The sequence below is a fragment of the Channa argus genome, chromosome 21 (assembly GCF_033026475.1).
Source record: "Channa argus isolate prfri chromosome 21, Channa argus male v1.0, whole genome shotgun sequence".
NCBI lineage: Eukaryota > Metazoa > Chordata > Actinopteri > Anabantiformes > Channidae > Channa > Channa argus.
Window position 1 is genome coordinate 7,815,279 of NC_090217.1, and position 17,814 is coordinate 7,833,092.

The 17,814-nt window shown below is 39.0% G+C and overlaps 1 protein-coding gene across 2 annotated transcripts in view; it reads right to left on the reverse strand.

Moving 5' to 3' along the window:
- Positions 1-339: 339 nt before the first annotated feature.
- cacna2d1a (calcium channel, voltage-dependent, alpha 2/delta subunit 1a) overlaps positions 340-17,814 on the reverse strand; it is an 82,879-nt gene continuing 65,404 nt past the window's right edge. For both annotated transcript variants that reach the window (XM_067490120.1, XM_067490119.1), the window contains exons 23-38: positions 17,098-17,158; positions 16,840-16,946; positions 14,927-15,011; positions 14,621-14,683; positions 12,786-12,901; positions 12,626-12,697; positions 12,162-12,229; positions 12,026-12,064; positions 11,864-11,935; positions 9,327-9,476; positions 8,196-8,248; positions 7,722-7,777; positions 5,825-5,951; positions 4,984-5,096; positions 4,280-4,362; positions 340-1,780 (exon numbers count right to left, since the gene is read on the reverse strand). In XM_067490120.1, the coding sequence (XP_067346221.1) occupies positions 1,658-1,780; positions 4,280-4,362; positions 4,984-5,096; positions 5,825-5,951; positions 7,722-7,777; positions 8,196-8,248; positions 9,327-9,476; positions 11,864-11,935; positions 12,026-12,064; positions 12,162-12,229; positions 12,626-12,697; positions 12,786-12,901; positions 14,621-14,683; positions 14,927-15,011; positions 16,840-16,946; positions 17,098-17,158 (1,388 nt within the window). In that variant the 3' untranslated portion in view covers positions 340-1,657. The remainder of the gene's footprint in view (positions 1,781-4,279; positions 4,363-4,983; positions 5,097-5,824; positions 5,952-7,721; positions 7,778-8,195; positions 8,249-9,326; positions 9,477-11,863; positions 11,936-12,025; positions 12,065-12,161; positions 12,230-12,625; positions 12,698-12,785; positions 12,902-14,620; positions 14,684-14,926; positions 15,012-16,839; positions 16,947-17,097; positions 17,159-17,814) is intronic.

The following is a 17,814-nucleotide window of genomic DNA, read 5'->3' on the forward strand; positions in this document are numbered from 1 at the left end:
ATATTCACTCTGAAAGTGGTTTATTTTTTTGTTATTTTGGCAGATTTACTTTGCTCTGGGGCAGTGGTTTGGCATTAAAAAACTAAATCTTCCACCAGTGACACTGTTTAACTAGAATCATTAGCATTTTCTTGCTTAAGTTAGAAATGTTTTAAATAATACAAAAAGGGAAGCACACAAAATGGAAAGGTAGAACTTATATTGGGAAAATGTAACTGAGCAATAGGAAAGATCATAAGCATGAAATGACTGCTCTTGTGCAGTGATTTCTATCACACTAATACAGAGAGCTAGAAGCCGCAGTGAGAAGAACTGTAAAAAAACAAAACTATAAAGATATGCAACAGCTGCACTTGGAATTCCAGTGCAGAAAATAGTAATTTAATTTGAAAAGTGACAGCAGTGAATACAAATGTAGCATTTTCTTTTTTTTGCTGACCAAAATGTCAACTACAATTTTTCATATCCTCCTCAACAGTTTTCTTGTGATGATAATAAAACAAACAAAGTAATAACATGCTGTCCTCACACTTCATTCCAACGACCTATTAATAATAAAATCAATAAAAAAATACACTTCTTCTCATTCAGTAGCCATAGTTAAAAGCTAAAGGGTTCATTTAATTCACACAATCACACATGGCACTAGAGATTTTGTCCACTTAGCACGCAAAAGACGCCATCCTGATTGGTTAATCACACTACGGCAACAAAGTTTTCAATTCAACACCAAGGAGGGAAATCCAGATACATTTACCACTCCTAAAAGGGCTGATGATTAGACGATCAGCTACAAAGTTAAAACCCATACACTCAGAAAGCAGGTGCTCTGTGGCAAGGATTGGATTCTGTGCATGAACGTGATGGTGAACATGATTTCCACACTGCAAATACATTATCTACATGAAAGAACACTGGGGATGAATGTGAAGGCATTGCCCTAAGAGACACTGTGAAAATGTTGTGAGTGGTGCGATCTAAAAATCAGACTGAGACAACATTATCATAAGCTACCCAACTAAGGCAAACGAAGGGCAAAAGCTTGTTATGTAAAAATTTGGCATCTTTTACTGCAAACTTAGCCCAATTCCCAACCTTAAAACAATAAACACCTACTAACTAGCCACTGCAAATCGATTCAATATAAAGTATACGCTTGTAAAGGGCAGCGCTGTTTCTGGCAGTGTTAACTTAAACTGCTCAGCATCTTCAATAAACAGCAAGTCCCCCCCATCGTGATGTTAATCCCTCTGATGCTCTAAGGCCGTCTGATCTCCTTCATCAGTGACATCAAGCCAGAGAAAGATCGGAAATAGCCGATCACAATCAATCTCTGAATTCCTCTAATCTCAGTTGGCAGGGGACCACTGAGGAGATGAAGGATGGTTGTAGGTTGAAGAATTCTTATTGTTCAAACCAACATCTTCCAATACCTGTTTCGTTACATCTACCCTTGTACCTGGTGACATCACTTTAGAAACCCCTGAAAATTAGTTATCAAAAGAGGAAGATGGCAGAATGTGGGGCTCACAGGTTTTCGTTTGTTACAAGCGCTTCACATGGTGCGTTCATCATTTCGGTGACAGCGTTGCATGCTGGTTGCCACGTTGGAGATAGGGAGGCAGGGAGACAGAGGGTGTGATTGGGTTGTAGAGGGTCATGACAGGATGGCATGGTGTCTGGAGCCAGTCAGAGCCCAGAGCAGCACCAGTTGGAGGGCCACCATTAGCCAAAGAGAAGGACTCAGGCCGGACACCCCTCCGCAGTCAGGGTCCTCCTCCTGGTGGTGTGCAGGGAGTAAAAGAAGTGAAATTATTGTTTGTTAAAACCAATACAAACACTTTTTTGCTGGACATTTGCTAACCCCTAGACCCTACTTTCACCTACCTTTGTCTGACATCAGGGAGCCTTTTCAACAATCAATTATTTTCTATATTAAATCTGCCACCCTTAACAAAGGTAAATATGACAACAGAAAGCATGTTGGTGCAGCATGCTAGCAACATTAACTAAGAGGGGGTCAAATTGGATCTCTGCATGGATAAACGGGATTTCAGAAAATACAAAAAAGCTGCACAATGACTTTTCATACTTGACTGGAAAACAGTGAGGCATTATCGTGGCAAAATCTGCAACTGATACTCTTTGGAGGCTATGCTTAGCATTTGGAAATGTAGAAGGTTATTATAATCTTGTTTTGATGAGCTTTTGGAGAAGAGCAACAGGGTTGACAACTGATAAATTTGGGTGTAAATGAAATAGTGGTCTGTTTTAGCTAGTGTCTGGCTACATAAGTAATCAAATGTCAGTAGAAACAGACATTAGTCTGTTGCCTGAGACGAAAAATGATTGATGAGGAAAGATAAAAAAAGAGCATGGCTTAAAGTTTAAAATAAGGTGAGATGGAGACAATGTTGGGTTAAAGAGACAGAAGTAGATAAGGAGGTAAGTTGGGCGGATAAAGACAGATGATGGTAGTTTAAAGTTTGAAACAGAGTGACATGTGAGAAGGACAAGGAGTAGGTGAGCAATCGAAAGACATGAAGTAACGGTAATATGCAAGATGATATGAAGTGAGAAAAACCAACATAATAAAAACATTAGGGTGGTGGAGCATGAGCTAAAAGGCAGCTAGATTGAGTATAAGATAATGATAAAAAGTTAATGAGACACACAAAGAGCTAGTGTTATGGGACTGACCCGAGACAGCACATGAACAGTGGCAGCAGTAACATGAGCAGAGAGGAAACCAATGGGGAGCCTGCGCTCCTTCGGCACATGGCCTCATCCTAACCATCAACAGCCAATCACAGAGCAGGAAACAGAGAAAACAGAGAGAGAGAATCATGCAGCAAAAGGTCCACAGTGTTAGCAAGGAGAAAATAAATATGGCCAGAAATGGTAGAAGAAATCGTTTGGTTAGTTTAGTTAAGACAGATGCACTCGCTTGTAAGTGTGAGAAGAGTGTGTGTTGCTGTGTGTGTGTGTGTGTGTGTGAGGGCGTGAGTGAGCAAAGCAGCGCAAGCATAGGAGATAATTCATGAGACTGACAGACTCTAACATTGGAAAAAGACTATAGAGTGAAAACAAACAGAGAACTCAAGCTCAGAGGTTTCACATGCAGGGATTCTGAGCTGCACCTAAAAAATGTTTGTTTAGCTTAGTTATTCATAAGTAGAGTAACAACCAACTGTTTTGTCTTTGCGTGGGAAATCTGCACACATACAGCTTTGAAGGGATTGCACAAAAAAGACAGAAAGGAAAAATAAAGAAAGCAGTGACATGCACTACGGAAAGACACTAATGATGATATTGTCCCACACTGGAATAACTTAAAAAGTTATTTAAATTGGCAACTACTTTCATAGTGCTACAGACACTAAATGAATATTATATTATATATATTATACACTGTATATTAACTGTAATCCAACTAGTTTCAGATGCATTTGCTAGTTGTACTTTTACGCTCTGAATACTTTCCCAAGTGATTAAAATGTTGTTGTCGATGTTCTGTGTTTAAAGCTGAAAATATATTTACAATAACAACGGCTCAGAGGACTGTGTGTACTATCAAAGGGCCTGATGTCTCCTTCAGCTCGACAATGCTGTTAGATCCTGATTTTTGAATATTTGTGTTCTCATAGCTCTCATAATCCAGCAAGTCAGCGATTAGCGGCCAAATACAGCAGAGCATTTAGCAGCTACACAGTTGCTAAAAACCAAAACAGAGCTTAAATGAGTCATTATTTCAGTTTAACTCTCTTGGTGCCCAGACACATGATTCCCAACTAATGTTGGCCCTTGTCTTAACTCCATCAATGCCAGTGTAATTATATTACATTCAGATAAAATCATGGGATTCACTTACTAATTTAAAGAAACAGTGACATTATACATATATATTGGCCGACACTGCCTTTAGTTTTCAAATAAAATATCAGGTTCCGCTACAGATGATTCTAACAGTTGCGTTAGTGCTAAAAGTACAAAACTGATTAAAGCTCTCAAATGACTCAAATGATTTTAACAGTGAAACCCCCAAACAGTAGCCTCTGGGTAGACACTTTAAAATACAATTTAAAAGGCTTTTCCAATTTCAGGCTGGATTTTCTGCCAACTTGTTTAATTCTCATGAAACCAATAAAGCAGAATTAGTCTCAGTGTTCAGCAGCTTGGCAACATTGCACATGAAACCCTACACAAAGTACGTTCGGTAAAACATTTGTTCAAAATGTTCACTACCTGAACTGGTCCAGGTCTGATTAAAGCAACTTACATGTTCATTGTTATCAAAACAGACTGCAGGCCCTTTCCTGTAGCGAGGATTTTGAGCCAGCTCACAGGGATCGGGACCGTCAGCTTAAGGGGAAAGGTCAGGGACATGACACAATTTCGAGGACATTCTGCATTAGTAATAGTGAACAAATACACTTAAGTGTTGTGGATTTGGACATTGACCAATATTTCAACAATGTAACAGTCATTTTTTGTGCGTTGTGTTTTCCATGATGCTTGATCCACAATTAACCACAGCTCTACGTACTTGAGAGAACACAGCAGATTTATTTGTAAGCTATTTAGCAGATGTATTCCACAATACCATCTGCCATACAGACACACGCGGCATCCAGTGCAGTCACATCTGAATTCTGGATCAAATTATGAATGTCAATTGCTGCGGAAAAGCTCAGTGATTATTAGGGATATGGGATTTAGAAGATGCAAAGAAGGGAAATGGTGAGTAGTGAGAATTATGAATGATGGAAAAAAACCCTTTTACAGAAGCTTGGAGAAGGAACATTCTCTTGTTTACTGCAATGTTCTTTCAGAAGTTGAAAAAATGAGATAAAAAAAAAAACAAGCAAACAGTTACATGTCATTATCTGAGTCTATCCATGTTTATCTTGTTTAAACATCTGTTCACATAATCAAATGTACATGTTCTCCGCCTGATGATAGCTGCATTAAGTAAAAGGATACATGGTTCCTCCTCCTGTTTAAACTCCTTGGCATCACAAGATGAGCAGGTGAGTTTTGCATCAGCAATGATAAAGACCAGGTTTGTTTTGGGCAGCTTTTCAGCGTGATAGAGCCTGGAGACAAGGAGATGCACAAGAGACATAAGAGAGGTTGTTGACACATGGGCTTGAGTCCAGGAAAGATGGAGATAAAATTTCACTACAACATGCTCACAAGCGATGCAGGAAGTTGAACATTTAACCAGAACGCAACGAAAGGAATAAGCTGATTTTGGTCTGTTGCTTTAATATCATTTTGACTAAGGAGCTGAAGCTAAAGCGAACAATTATTCCTCATACAAAACTTAGTAACACAGTCTTTAGCACAAAGCACACTGTGGGTTGCTCAATCAAGTTTTATTCCTATGGGTGAACCAAACTGCTGTGCCACCCCACTGTCCTTAAGACCTTTACTGAAACCCACATGTCGCTGGTACACAAATGATTTTCTCTGCTTTTTTATGGCGATCGTTAAAAAGAAACGTGTGTGCGGCTAATGTGCAGGAACGCTGGGCGGCATGCGGGCAGGCACTCCATTAGCCGGCACGGGGGGGCCTTAAAATGGCCTACGTTTACACACGTGCACTGTCACACACATTAACAGGCCAAAGACGGTGGTCTATACATTTGACTTGACTTCACCTTCATGGCATGTGAATTTTTACAACCCTCCCTAAGCTCTGAGACTTCATGTCTCATAGATGAAAACATATCGGCGGAGGTCAGGAAAGATTCTTGCACCTTAACTAGGTTCTTTGAGTAGATTTTATGTGCCTGATTTCAAAGAGATTTGAAGCTTTTACCTGGAGCAGTTTCCGCAGTCAACTGTTCCTCTGAAAGACAGGTTGTTGTTCATAAAGTAGAACTGAGTTTGCTCCGTGATGCAGACCTCTTTGAGCATGGCATCTGACATTTCATCATCCATTTCAGCTGCAGAAGGAAACACAATCACATAATCCCACAAACATCAAAGCATTAAAGTCCAGTATTAATATGAATATTTTCCTGCTGATGCTTTTGCCATAAAGGACTGTCTCAAAATATATCAATCTGATGGAGTATCAATTGAATTATGGCCACTCGGGGTGAGCAAAAAACTTTATAAAGGTGAAACCAAACTTTTTAGTAGAACACAGTCTAGGAGAAATAGTGCAATGCTATCATTCATTTAGGGGTTTCTGTCTGGCCTCTCTACGAAGTCCATCCGTAACTCTACTTTAACTCCTGAGAAAAGCTCTTCTCCAGCTCTTCTACCTAATTTTGTCCAGCTAGTTGCTAACTTTTTTGTTTGATGGAGGGCAAGTAGTTGAGTGGGCGTCAGTGCTTTATTTGCTGAAAACAGCTCGCTTGATATGTGTGTTGAGATTGAATTAAAACATTCGTGTTGTGGCTCATAAAATCAGAATGAACTGAAAGATGCTAACATGGCTAAAGGTTAGCCATTACAGGCAGAGGCCACATAACACAAACAACTGCACATCGTTTTACATGTCTATTGTTTGAAATCTTTTAAATCCAGGCATACATATGTGAACGAAAACGGGAAGAAGACAGTGGACATGACAAACTTTACTACTGACAGATGTAGCCAACCTGTCTTCTCCATCGTTCCTTTTTAAAATTGCAATATAGTGCGTTTATACCGTTATCGTCCGTGTTGGTGCTGTTAAAGCAGCCACAGTAATGGTGTTGAGGATACAGATAACCGTATGGAGTGAGGCTTGTCCTATCTAAAAAAAAACGAATTACTTTCCCCTTTGTTTTGAATTTTGATTTTGTAAAAGTCCTCTGCCCAACTGCTCCTGACGAGAGCAGTTGGGCAGAGGGTTAAACCTAATGGTAATGTGTAGGACCGCTGGGAGCACTTTTGCAAAAGCCCAGAAATGGTCTCTGGGAGCCACTGGAAATTTTTGCAACAGAGTTGACAGAGCAGAAAAACACAAGAAATTATTTTTTGTGTAACTTCTTCTACATATGTTCAGCTCATGCTTTGGAACTTTGGCGATTATTAAGGACATTCATCATCAAAACCATTAAGTTCTAACTAAAAAAATGTGCTAATCTAGAGCTGGCCGCCTGACTCCGATTGTGAATCCATGTACACAAAAGGACACTCGATCTACTTTGTGCAAAGTCATACTACTCTACCCTGCTCAAATATCACATTCTGTAAATCCCAATCATACCAAGTGTAAATAGATAAATAAATGGACAAGCAGTATGAACAAACACAAGAAAGCACCTATAAACAAACCAATCAACACACAGAACTAACTTTTACCTTCCCCAGTAAAAGTCAGTTTACACACCAAGTTTTTATTTATTTTTTTTGTCTATTATCAGTAATATAACATAGTTAAGGTATTAGTATCTGTATTAACACACACACACAAAACAAAATCAACAACAAACTCAATTGTTGCGTGGTGCAGAATATGTGCAACATAGAACACACATGCAATCCTCTACAGATAGAGAGAGGCTCCTGCGAACAATGCTGTTACTCACATATTCTTGGCATGTGGTGAGTATTGCACCAGATTTTCAGATCAAAGTAATTATGCACAATATGTGTTTAATTACTCATTAGGCCTTATCAAAGCTCAAAACTAGGGCTATTTAGACTGTCTAGAGTCAAAGTTGAAAAACAAAAAACAAAAACTCTGAACACTATTCTTTACTTTATTGCTGGGAACTCACCTGCATCCAGAATACTGGGGAATGTGATGCTGACCAGTAACTGTTGCAGTACTGACCTACAGTAAAAACAGTGGATGAAAAATACCCGGATTCAGTGTTATCTACAATAAATCCTCGTTGCTAATTTACGTAAATGTAAAAAAAAAACAACAACATGCTGGTGACAGACTAAAATTTCAAATAAAAAGTGTCTTATTGTATGGTTTTAAAGTCTGGTCATGTTCACAATGTCTGAACATATTGTAAAACAAGTTGTTAATTACATTAAGACAATGAGACAGATTGTAAATCAAGACAAGGTTTTTGTAAACACTTCAGCTCTTTAATAGATACTAGATGCCCATTTTGGAAGAGAAGACATTGGCCTGTTTTCTATTAGGATTCAAGATTCAGAACTTATACGGAACAATATTGTTATTAGACAAACAGAATGACACAAACCCTGTTGGAAATGGTTCAGAAACGGGGACTCACCAGGCTGCAGCTGTCACCCACCATCCTAAACTCAATATATCTGCTATTGTGGGCTGAAAGGGACAAACAACATGAGAATTAATATCAGAAAAAGACAGCACCGTCCATAATAAATCATCTAACAAATCATTACAAGCTGGTTAAGCCAATCTGAACATCCTGCTTGTGTTTACAGTGGCGGCACTGGATCCAGTTTTGCCAGGCACAGAGACGAAGAGTTCCAGCCAGAGATCTTATTTTCTTCCCTCTGAGAGGAAATTAGAACACAATCCTCCTCAACAGATGCGAACATAAATATGTAAACAAAGAGCCAGTGAGAAAACATGTAGCACACACTTTAAATAAAAGGCCCAACATGTTGCTTCAATTATGCTTAGCATGCAAGGGCCTTGTTTTGGTAAATCAGTGCTGTATCCTTTCTCTGCAGTAGATGAATCATTGAGGAGTCTTAACTAACCGTTTTAGAGGGATCACAAACTGCTGACAGTGCCTTTGATCAGAAGATATCGGCATCTTTCATCTCACCTTAGTCAATCCAGCATTTTGTACACATTTGTTATCCAAGTCGGGAAATTACGTAGTCTTACTCGTGTGTTGCCTTTCACGTGAATTTCTACTCAGCACCACTTGTAGCACTAGGTAGAGGGTCATTAGTACCTATTAGCATTGGCACATTGCATTGTCAGTGTGCATCATTTTACTCCGAGCTGTGTACATACGGTTTTGTAAACGCTGAAAACAGTGCCCCTTTCTAAATCTCTCGGTGTATTAAACAAGCATGTTAGACCACCTAATCCTGTTACTCTTACTGCAACTCCCACTCTAACGCTTTCACCATACATTCTGCCTCCCTTCTCATCTGCTCTACCCAGATTTATGGTCCCCCAGTGAGGGACAGATTGTGTGTGCATGTGTGTATGAACATTTGGATGTATGTTAGGAAGCATGTATGAGTACGCATGGCTGCATGTGGAGTTCCATCTGCCTGTATTCTGATGCTGGGAAATGAGTTAATGTATATGTATGCATATTAAAATGTGTGAACATGTAAGCTGGGTTGTACACATGTAATTCCCTAAATGTGTGTGAGTTAGGTTGTGTGTGGATGTTTTTCTGGCTTATGTAACTCACCACATAGACTGATCGCAGGCCTGCAGCTGCTTTGCTCTCTTTCTTGGGGTCACACAGCGACTGGTAGTCATAGGTCTTCTTAAGGGTGAATAGGGAGTCATTCAGGCTTCTCATTAGGACGGGATCAATGACACCAAAGAAACCTCCAATCTATTTGAAAGAGGAAGAGGAGGTTGAAAATGTAAAGCACTTTTATAGTACGCTTCAGGCAAACCACACATTCAGAGTATCAATTGTAGAAGGTTTGAACAATGTAACAGAAAATAATCTGGCCCATGACTGTATTAGGCTGCTTCTGGAACATGAGGCGAAAAAAAAGGAACTAGGCAATGGCCTGATGGCAAACCTTTAGTTTCCATCTGCAAAAATGTTCAGAATAAATGCTTTGATATTCTCTAAACTCCAACACAGAGGTCTAAATTTTTAAGAGCTGACCCATAAGAAAAGTAGAAACTACCTGTCATAAACCACTATATATACCCTGTGCATGTCTTTCATTTTTGCAAAGATTCCTACACAGATAATCCTCATTAACACACTTTTAAAACTCACATTATTGTACACCATCATCCATCGCCATACCAGACTACTGCCGTGCGACCTCACAACTTCATGGGGAAAATTAGTTCAAAGTAGCGTAAACTGAGAAATGTTAAACCATCTGTTTGAGCGAAAACATTAAAATGCACATTGTATAAAAAAATGTAGTGGCTTTCTTCCATATTTCTCTTTTGCAGTGTGTAAAAATTGTTTTACTTGTGCATGTGCAAAAAAGACAAGAACATGTATATGTTTGAAGAAAATGCAGCAAATGTCCGCACACACACACACACACACACAAAGTCAAACAGACAGTAAATCATTCCTAAACCAGGATGATGGACCACTTTAATCTGATTAACACCGTCCACCGGGCAACTATAAATTCCTACTTTTAGGAAGTCGTTTGTCTTGGCATCTCGTAGGTGTTGTATGACTTTGTGTGTGGGGTGTTAAGAGGAATTGCATTATTTACAGTATGTATGTTCATAAATGTGTGTGTGTGAGGAAATGCAAACTATGCCTTTCCCTAGACTTTGTACAGCCACTGTTAACAAGCTATACTCCACACATTGCATTTTAGCCTTCCAGCCAAATTATATATAAATCTTGCAATCAATAAGGTACAGGGAGCCCTCTCTTCTTTCCCTGCGCAGTAACACAAATAATTAATTAACAGTTAAAGCCCCATTGGCCGCAAACTCTCTGAGGGTTTTTCAAGAAAGAAAATGAATGAGCTGGAGAAAGAAAGACATAAAGATGGAGAGAAAGAGAGAGAAAATTAGCTCCTTTAGGAAATATGATTGAGGGCACGCAGCATTTTCCAAACAAGGCTTCGGGTTCCTGGGTTTTAGTGCTGCTGCCAAACTTCAGAGGGCGACTGATTTATCCAGTGCACACCCAGCCCTGATTAGGAAGGAGTCAGCCAGGGCCGCATGAAGAAACATTTACTCACATGACAGCATGAACCCGCTCTCAGCGTTTATCACAGGGCAATTGGGAGTGGGGATAAATGAGTGTTCTAACTGTGTGTGTTAGTATACACAGCAATAGCAAAAGAACAGCCAAATTCATTAATTAAGTCTTGTTCGGGTCATTGAGGTTAATGCTAATTACAATTTGCTATTATGGTATTGCTGAACATATGAACCTTTATGAAAAAATGTGCTCATGTAGGATATAAAATAAATATTGTTGATTTCAGTGCCTCAATAAAGCTACAGTAAATATGTGCTATAGTGTTAGTGAGCACTTCAAATAATGTTTTGAGAGTGAAAGCACATACTCAGTCATTTTTCATTTAGTAAATATCTGCACTTACTTTGTATTTCTATCTTATCCACACAAAAGGATTTTTACACTGCTCACATTCACATACTGATGGTAGAGCTGCTACTGTATGCAGGTGGCTTGACCCACCAGGAGCAACTCAGTTGGGATTTATTGTCTTATTCAAGGAGGCTTGAACGGGAATTGAACAATGCTCTACCCCTGATGGTTTATGGGTAGAGCATTGGGTTGGGATACACTAGGGCGTAGGTTCGAGTCCCATCCCATCCCTGAAGGGACAAGCCGAAAGCCGTTGATCTTTTCTAATGCTTTATAGTCATAAATCACAACAGTTTTTGGTTTGCCAGGTCGAGAAAATTTGAAAATTTTGAACCCATATTTCTAGAAAATGATCTGGACCAAAATCTAAAAAAATGTGTTAACACTAAAACTACATATAACATGATAATCAAAACACTTTTAATTAATTTCTTAATCACATTTATTGCTGCAAAGTTGAAGGCTCAAGCATTTATTCATGGACTACTGACATTTATGGTATTATTACTAAATTAAATGCATTAACAGCAGGCAGTGCCATTTTTCATAACCATACAGCTTTTAATAAAAGTTGGGTTATTAAAACGTGGAACATTTATTTACCATCCAAGAGTGAAATATTAGTCAGTCATCTCACAGTCCAGACAATGACAATGCTTCATGCCCACCTTGTCAATATATTCATCTCTATTGGACATCACCAGGAAGCCCCCGTCATCCAGGATGACACAGTCCACATACTGGAATCACAAAAAGATGATTAAGCTGGAACTTTATTTTAACCATACTAATATTTGGAAAATGTGAAAATAAACAATTGAACGTCTTACCTCATCATTTCTCTGACAGCCACAGATTTCATCATTGCACTGAAAACCCAGTAGATTACTTAGAACAACGAAAGCCATTGTCTGGATTAAGTGTGAGACCATGTGCGTATGTGTCACCCAGACAGAGTGTACTCACATTCACCCTCTGTGTGGTGTTTATGAAACTTGCCATCCAGGTACTGATGTCCAACTGCACACCGACAACTGGGATAAAACACAAAAAGCCAGACAATCTAGATCATATTGGACCCTGTGTCAACTTTACTCTCTGAACTTAGAAAATGCTAACTTGGCCACGGATCACAAGAGAGCAGACAACTTGATGTGTGGTTTGTGTGTGTGTTTGTGTGTATATGTCAGAGGGAGAGGGAGAAACTGAAAAAAGAAGAATAGCAGTTTTTAAATAAAAGCCTGTGAGAATGTGTCAGAAAAAAGACATGAATAGCTTAAAGGCTATGTAGATGCAAATGTAGGGGTGTAAATTAGACACATAGCTCCGAGAGCATGTGTTTATGTGTAAGTGGCAGAATGAGAGGGTCCTCTTAAAATATGAGAAGTATAACTACATGCAGCTCTCTTCCTTTATGTGTGTGTCCTTACCAGCTGGTTTAAGTGTGATACTATCAATCCTGAGGTTTACTGCTCTGCTCACCAGGACTGAGTCGTCACTTGCTGCAAGAAGGTGGAAAAAGAACACACATGTCTAGCATATACAGTGTGTGCACATGCAGATAACACACTTCAACACAGTGGCTGTTACCATTTTCTTTAGCAAGGTAGGGAGTTGGAGTGAAGATGTACAGATCATTGTCCAAACTACGCTTGTAGAAGCTTGACTCATACGTCTCTGCTTCTTCTTTCCAGCTAAGCCCAGCACTGTCAAACACATTTTTACAAAACAACACACACACACAAAGTTATGTCATAATCAAATATTCTTAGAGAAAACACGCAGATACTTTTAGTAATTACTGACCCATATCCGAACACATTTTTCTCTTCTATAACAGATTTGTGTATGTTACAATATTTCTTTACGTTGACAAATTCTGACTAATTCACTTACTCAGCAAATTGACAACCCTGTGATCACTGTTAATTGTGGTCTCCAGTGAACTAACTGTGGCATCCTCTTGAGTCCTCTTTAAACTGCTTTGGCATCAAGTTTGCATTTTAGTGATGTCAATTTATTTTAATGGCAAAATACAAGCATTAACTTAGAAGAAGGCCATCTCTGACTCACAATCTCTTGTCAATGTTCTTTCCATATACAGCAAGCCTCCACTTGGCAAAATCCTCTGTGAACATATTGCTAAAGCACAGTTTTTTGCAGTTTATATACTTTTTCACAACTCTGTTCTGAGATGAACCTGATACATCTTTTAAATATTGATTTCTGCTCAGAAGCTGTTGGTCCAAAGCCTTCTTGGTTCTAAAGGCAACAGGGTGGGTGATAGACCTCTGAGCACTTCTGAATAAACAAAAACTCAAGCGATATAATGCTTAACTCTACTCTGTAAAACAGATCTCAGGTCTTCAACAGCTTGGCCCCGGTCCTCATTTTACTCCTCTGTTTTGCTCTGTCCCTCTCTTGCCTGGCTCCCCACATTCCTCTACTACTGTTGATTCTGGCTTTACTACCCCTAAATAACCCTCAAACATCTGCACTGGGAGGCATCACTCTTGAGTTTGTTTTTTAGTCTTATTTTTTCCTGGCCGTCCTTTTTTTTTTTTTTTTTCACACTGTCGCTCCGTGTTGAAAAATGCTAAATGTTGCGTTCCTGTTCCTACACTCCTAACACACAACGCAAAAAGCATTACGATAAAGACGATCTTATATTACATAAATCTGTCATGAAAGTTATTTAGAATATTCAAAATGTGTTTAAAAATATAAACCGCACCAATTTGCAGCAATGTTAGTAGTGTACAACCATGATACACTATTTAAAAATAATGGAACTCAATTTTGTAGTAGGAATGACTAAAGTGAGACAATCCAACCCTTTTATCTTTAGCCACCTTGTCAGTAGCGTCAGCTGTTGAATGATTGTTAGTAGCTCTGACGGCCATTTACACTTAAGGCTCTCTAGCTGTTCAGGCATTTGATGCCATGTCCAGTATGCCACTGTGTCTTTTTAAATAGGGGTGAGAAGTTTAGACATCTGGAGGAAGATCAGAGTAGAACCACAAACTCTGAAACTGAAAGGCGGCAGTTGTAATGGTGTGATGATTTAATTAGGGTGATGACACCAAAGAGAACCTTAAAGGGTATCCATTAACGGATTATATAGACAGTATACACACCATTTACCTTGGGGAAGTCCTGAGATCCAACAGAAGAATTAGCCAGGGACATAAGGATATTGGTCTATGGGGAGCTTTACTCACCTCGATGAAGCAGACACAAAAAACCAGTAGATGGTTGAATGAATGTTTAAATTTCAGAAGATCTTGGTTTAATGCTATTACTTACACGGCATAAAGGACTTCATGTGAACCCTTTTCTGGATAACCTAAACATCATCTACAGTTCTTCTTCCCATGCTCCTAAATCACATTGCTGCCTTCAGCATTGAACATTTTGTTTTGTACCTTTTAGGGTAGACGCGAGTGATCCCTCCATCAGTAGCAACAAATCTGGCCAAGACACCTTGCCTGAAAAACAGAGCACATAAAGCTATAAAACATACTGTTACAAAAATCTGGAATGTGCTCTATGGCTATATGACATTTATTGGTGATACTGAAATAGTGGAATCATCTGTATTCAGTTTATCCACTTGGACATTCATTACAAAGTACCAAGCAGTAGATAATTGATGCCACATTTCGGATTGTTTTGCTGGATCACAAAGAACTGTAAATGGTAAAGTGAGCAAAATATTGGTGTTTACTTACTGCAACTTGTTCTCTTTCCAAATCTTGATTAGATCTGACGTGATGCCAGCATCCAGGAGCAATCGGTTCACCAGCTCTACATTGCCTAAACAGCAAAAACTTATGATTAAAACCTTAACATGTTACCTATTTAAGCAAAGTAACTGATGATGTTGTCAGTTGTGTTGTTTCAGACTTATTGCCTGTCTGAATACCAGAGATGTGGTAATGTAAGATGCCTAAGTAACATCAGTAACCAACAGCAAAAAAAAATTATAATCTGAGCAAATAGAGAGAAGGAACGAAAAGTAAGGAAAAAAGAGATAGGATCTACAGAAACAGAAAAAAACTATATAGGGAGTTTAAAATATTTTATCGTTTACATTTTTTTTACGCATTCTGAAATGAATTGCACATTTTGTGCAACATGCGAATAAGTTTCAGTTGACACCATGTTAACCTTACAAGCACCCATATAGCTCCCAAAGTTGAATAAAAAAGAAAAGTCAGAGAAAAAAATTGTCGCTCAGAACTGACAATCTTACAATAAAACTGAGGGATTGAAACATGCATTCAATTTCACAAAGTTCTTAATAAATGTCCCTCTTGTTGTTAAGGTGTTGGTGGTGGGTTGGTTTAACGAATTATTTTTTAAGACATCCAACGAGACCACATGACTAACATAACAGGTGATAAAGCGCATTTTTTGGCCATGCTCATCTCTTTGAGCCGTCTGAAGACCTGCTTCAGTCCATTAACATTGAGGCTCGTTGATACAATCCCCCGCTCCACCTCCTCCAACCTTTATGACACACCACACACATCAGAGAAAACAGCTGGTGTAACACTTTATTTCCCTGCTACCCCACCTTCCCTTCTTGTGCAGTGGTTTTCATTAGGGATCCTTTATTGGAGGCAGCCCAGGAATTCCTAATGTACTTCAAGTTCTCCGCCACTGCAGTGGCTTAACCAAGTAAAGCGTGTAACGATAGTAAGGCTGCCAATAGTCCACATGGGCCATACTCCTCTTTCTCCCTCTGTGCTGCCAATGAACTCCATTAAACTAGCAGCTAATAATGGTGAAAGTAATATTTCAATTGGGTGAAAAGTTTTATTGATCAATTTGACATGTTTGAAGTGATTTAGTAAATTCAAACCATCATCTTACAGAATTGGACACAAAAAACTAGCTCCTTTATACATTTCCGGGACTTTTTGCTTTAGTCTACTTGAAAAAAAAGAGAGTGATGCATATTAATGAATGTATGTAAGCAATGGGAAGCATGTTAATGCATTGGTCAGATGTTTTGGGGAAGGTCCACTGGCCCCTACTTTGTGTTTTATTGCTCCGCTCATGCTCTTGGCTTGACGTGTCCTGCTCTTTCTCACAAACACACAGTAATTGGACGAGGTCGAGTGGCTATAGGTGTGCTGTGGAAGGCATATTACTGGTGAATATTGTGTGAGAGCGTGTGTGTCACATCTAAGCCGACAAGCCTCACACATGTGCACTCAGGCGTGTGATGGTCAGACTTTTAGAGTTAGCATCAAATGGGTAAAACGAACACAGGGGTCCCACATTACAAAGCTCCGCCTGGTCATGCACACCAAACCATCGAGCCAGACCTGTATTTCACTAGACAGAGAGACCTCTGGGGCTTTTGGTTGGCGCTCTTCCATTTAATGTTCATTGCACACCTTAATACCAAACCAGATGGCTGAAATTTGTTCACATATACCTGCTACAGCAAATTCTGCAGAATTTAGCTGCTCTTTGAGTTGTAAGTAGAACTCTGTCGTGAAAATGAAGTCAACCTGCGCTGCAGGGTACATGTATACAACTAAATCTCTGATTCTTGAAGGAAACGCGATGACACCAGGAGCATGGAAGGTGGAAAGAGATACTAAAGAGAATATTTCTTCACTCTACTCACACATTGGGTTGTTGGGTGTCTTTACGTCAATATAATCATTGAACTCCATGAGGAACTCTGTGTTGTTTTTATTCTTGTCCGGGGGCTTCAAGTCCTTACAGTACATCCTGTGTAAAACAAAGGAAAGTTACTGGAAATAAAGGTTAATCCCAGGATTAAAATAATCATCTATACTGAGTCACACTTGCCATGTTATAAGTAAGAAAAATGCTTTTTTTCTGAAAATGTAATCTACAAATAAACTACATTCCATCTTACCTCGGTGCAATAAATGTATAGCCGTATTCATCAAACTTGTCCGCCAGCAGGCTTTCAGAAACTAGGGAAAGGTATAAAGTATGATGAGATTCTCTATCACCCAGGTTAATAGGAGACAGTTCATATTAAGCTGAAAGAACCATTGTATATAGATGAGACGATGCTCCACTGGGTAGAGTGTTACACCTGTTACATATTAAACAGTTCACCAATAAAAGTGAATTCCAATATGGACCAAAAACTGAAATTAGATTTCATCCCTAGGCAGACCTGAGCAGAAAAACATCAGCTCCTTAGCTTCACGTATTTAACATTTCCTCCACATCCCACTAAAAATATTTTATGCTTAATGTCTCAAAAATGTAAAATGCAAGGTAGCTTTGTAAAGTGGATGCTAACAAAATGGTAGTTATTAAAAAAGAGAAAATAAGTAAATTAAAAACCAAAGGCTACATTTACCACATAACTCATAAAATTGGACTAACTGAAGCTTGGACTCCACTGAAGATGTTGACTCTTTTACACCGCACATAAATGTAAATGTATAAAGAATACATTCTTGCAAAAACAGCTAAAAATCAGGCGTAAATAAAAAGGACTAGAATAGACTTGGCCAGACATGCTGGGTAAAGGGCCGACAAGGCTCAAGAAAACGAGGAGGGAGATGAAAGTAAAGAAAAAAAAATACTTGCCATTTTTCCCTGGTGTGGAAAAAAG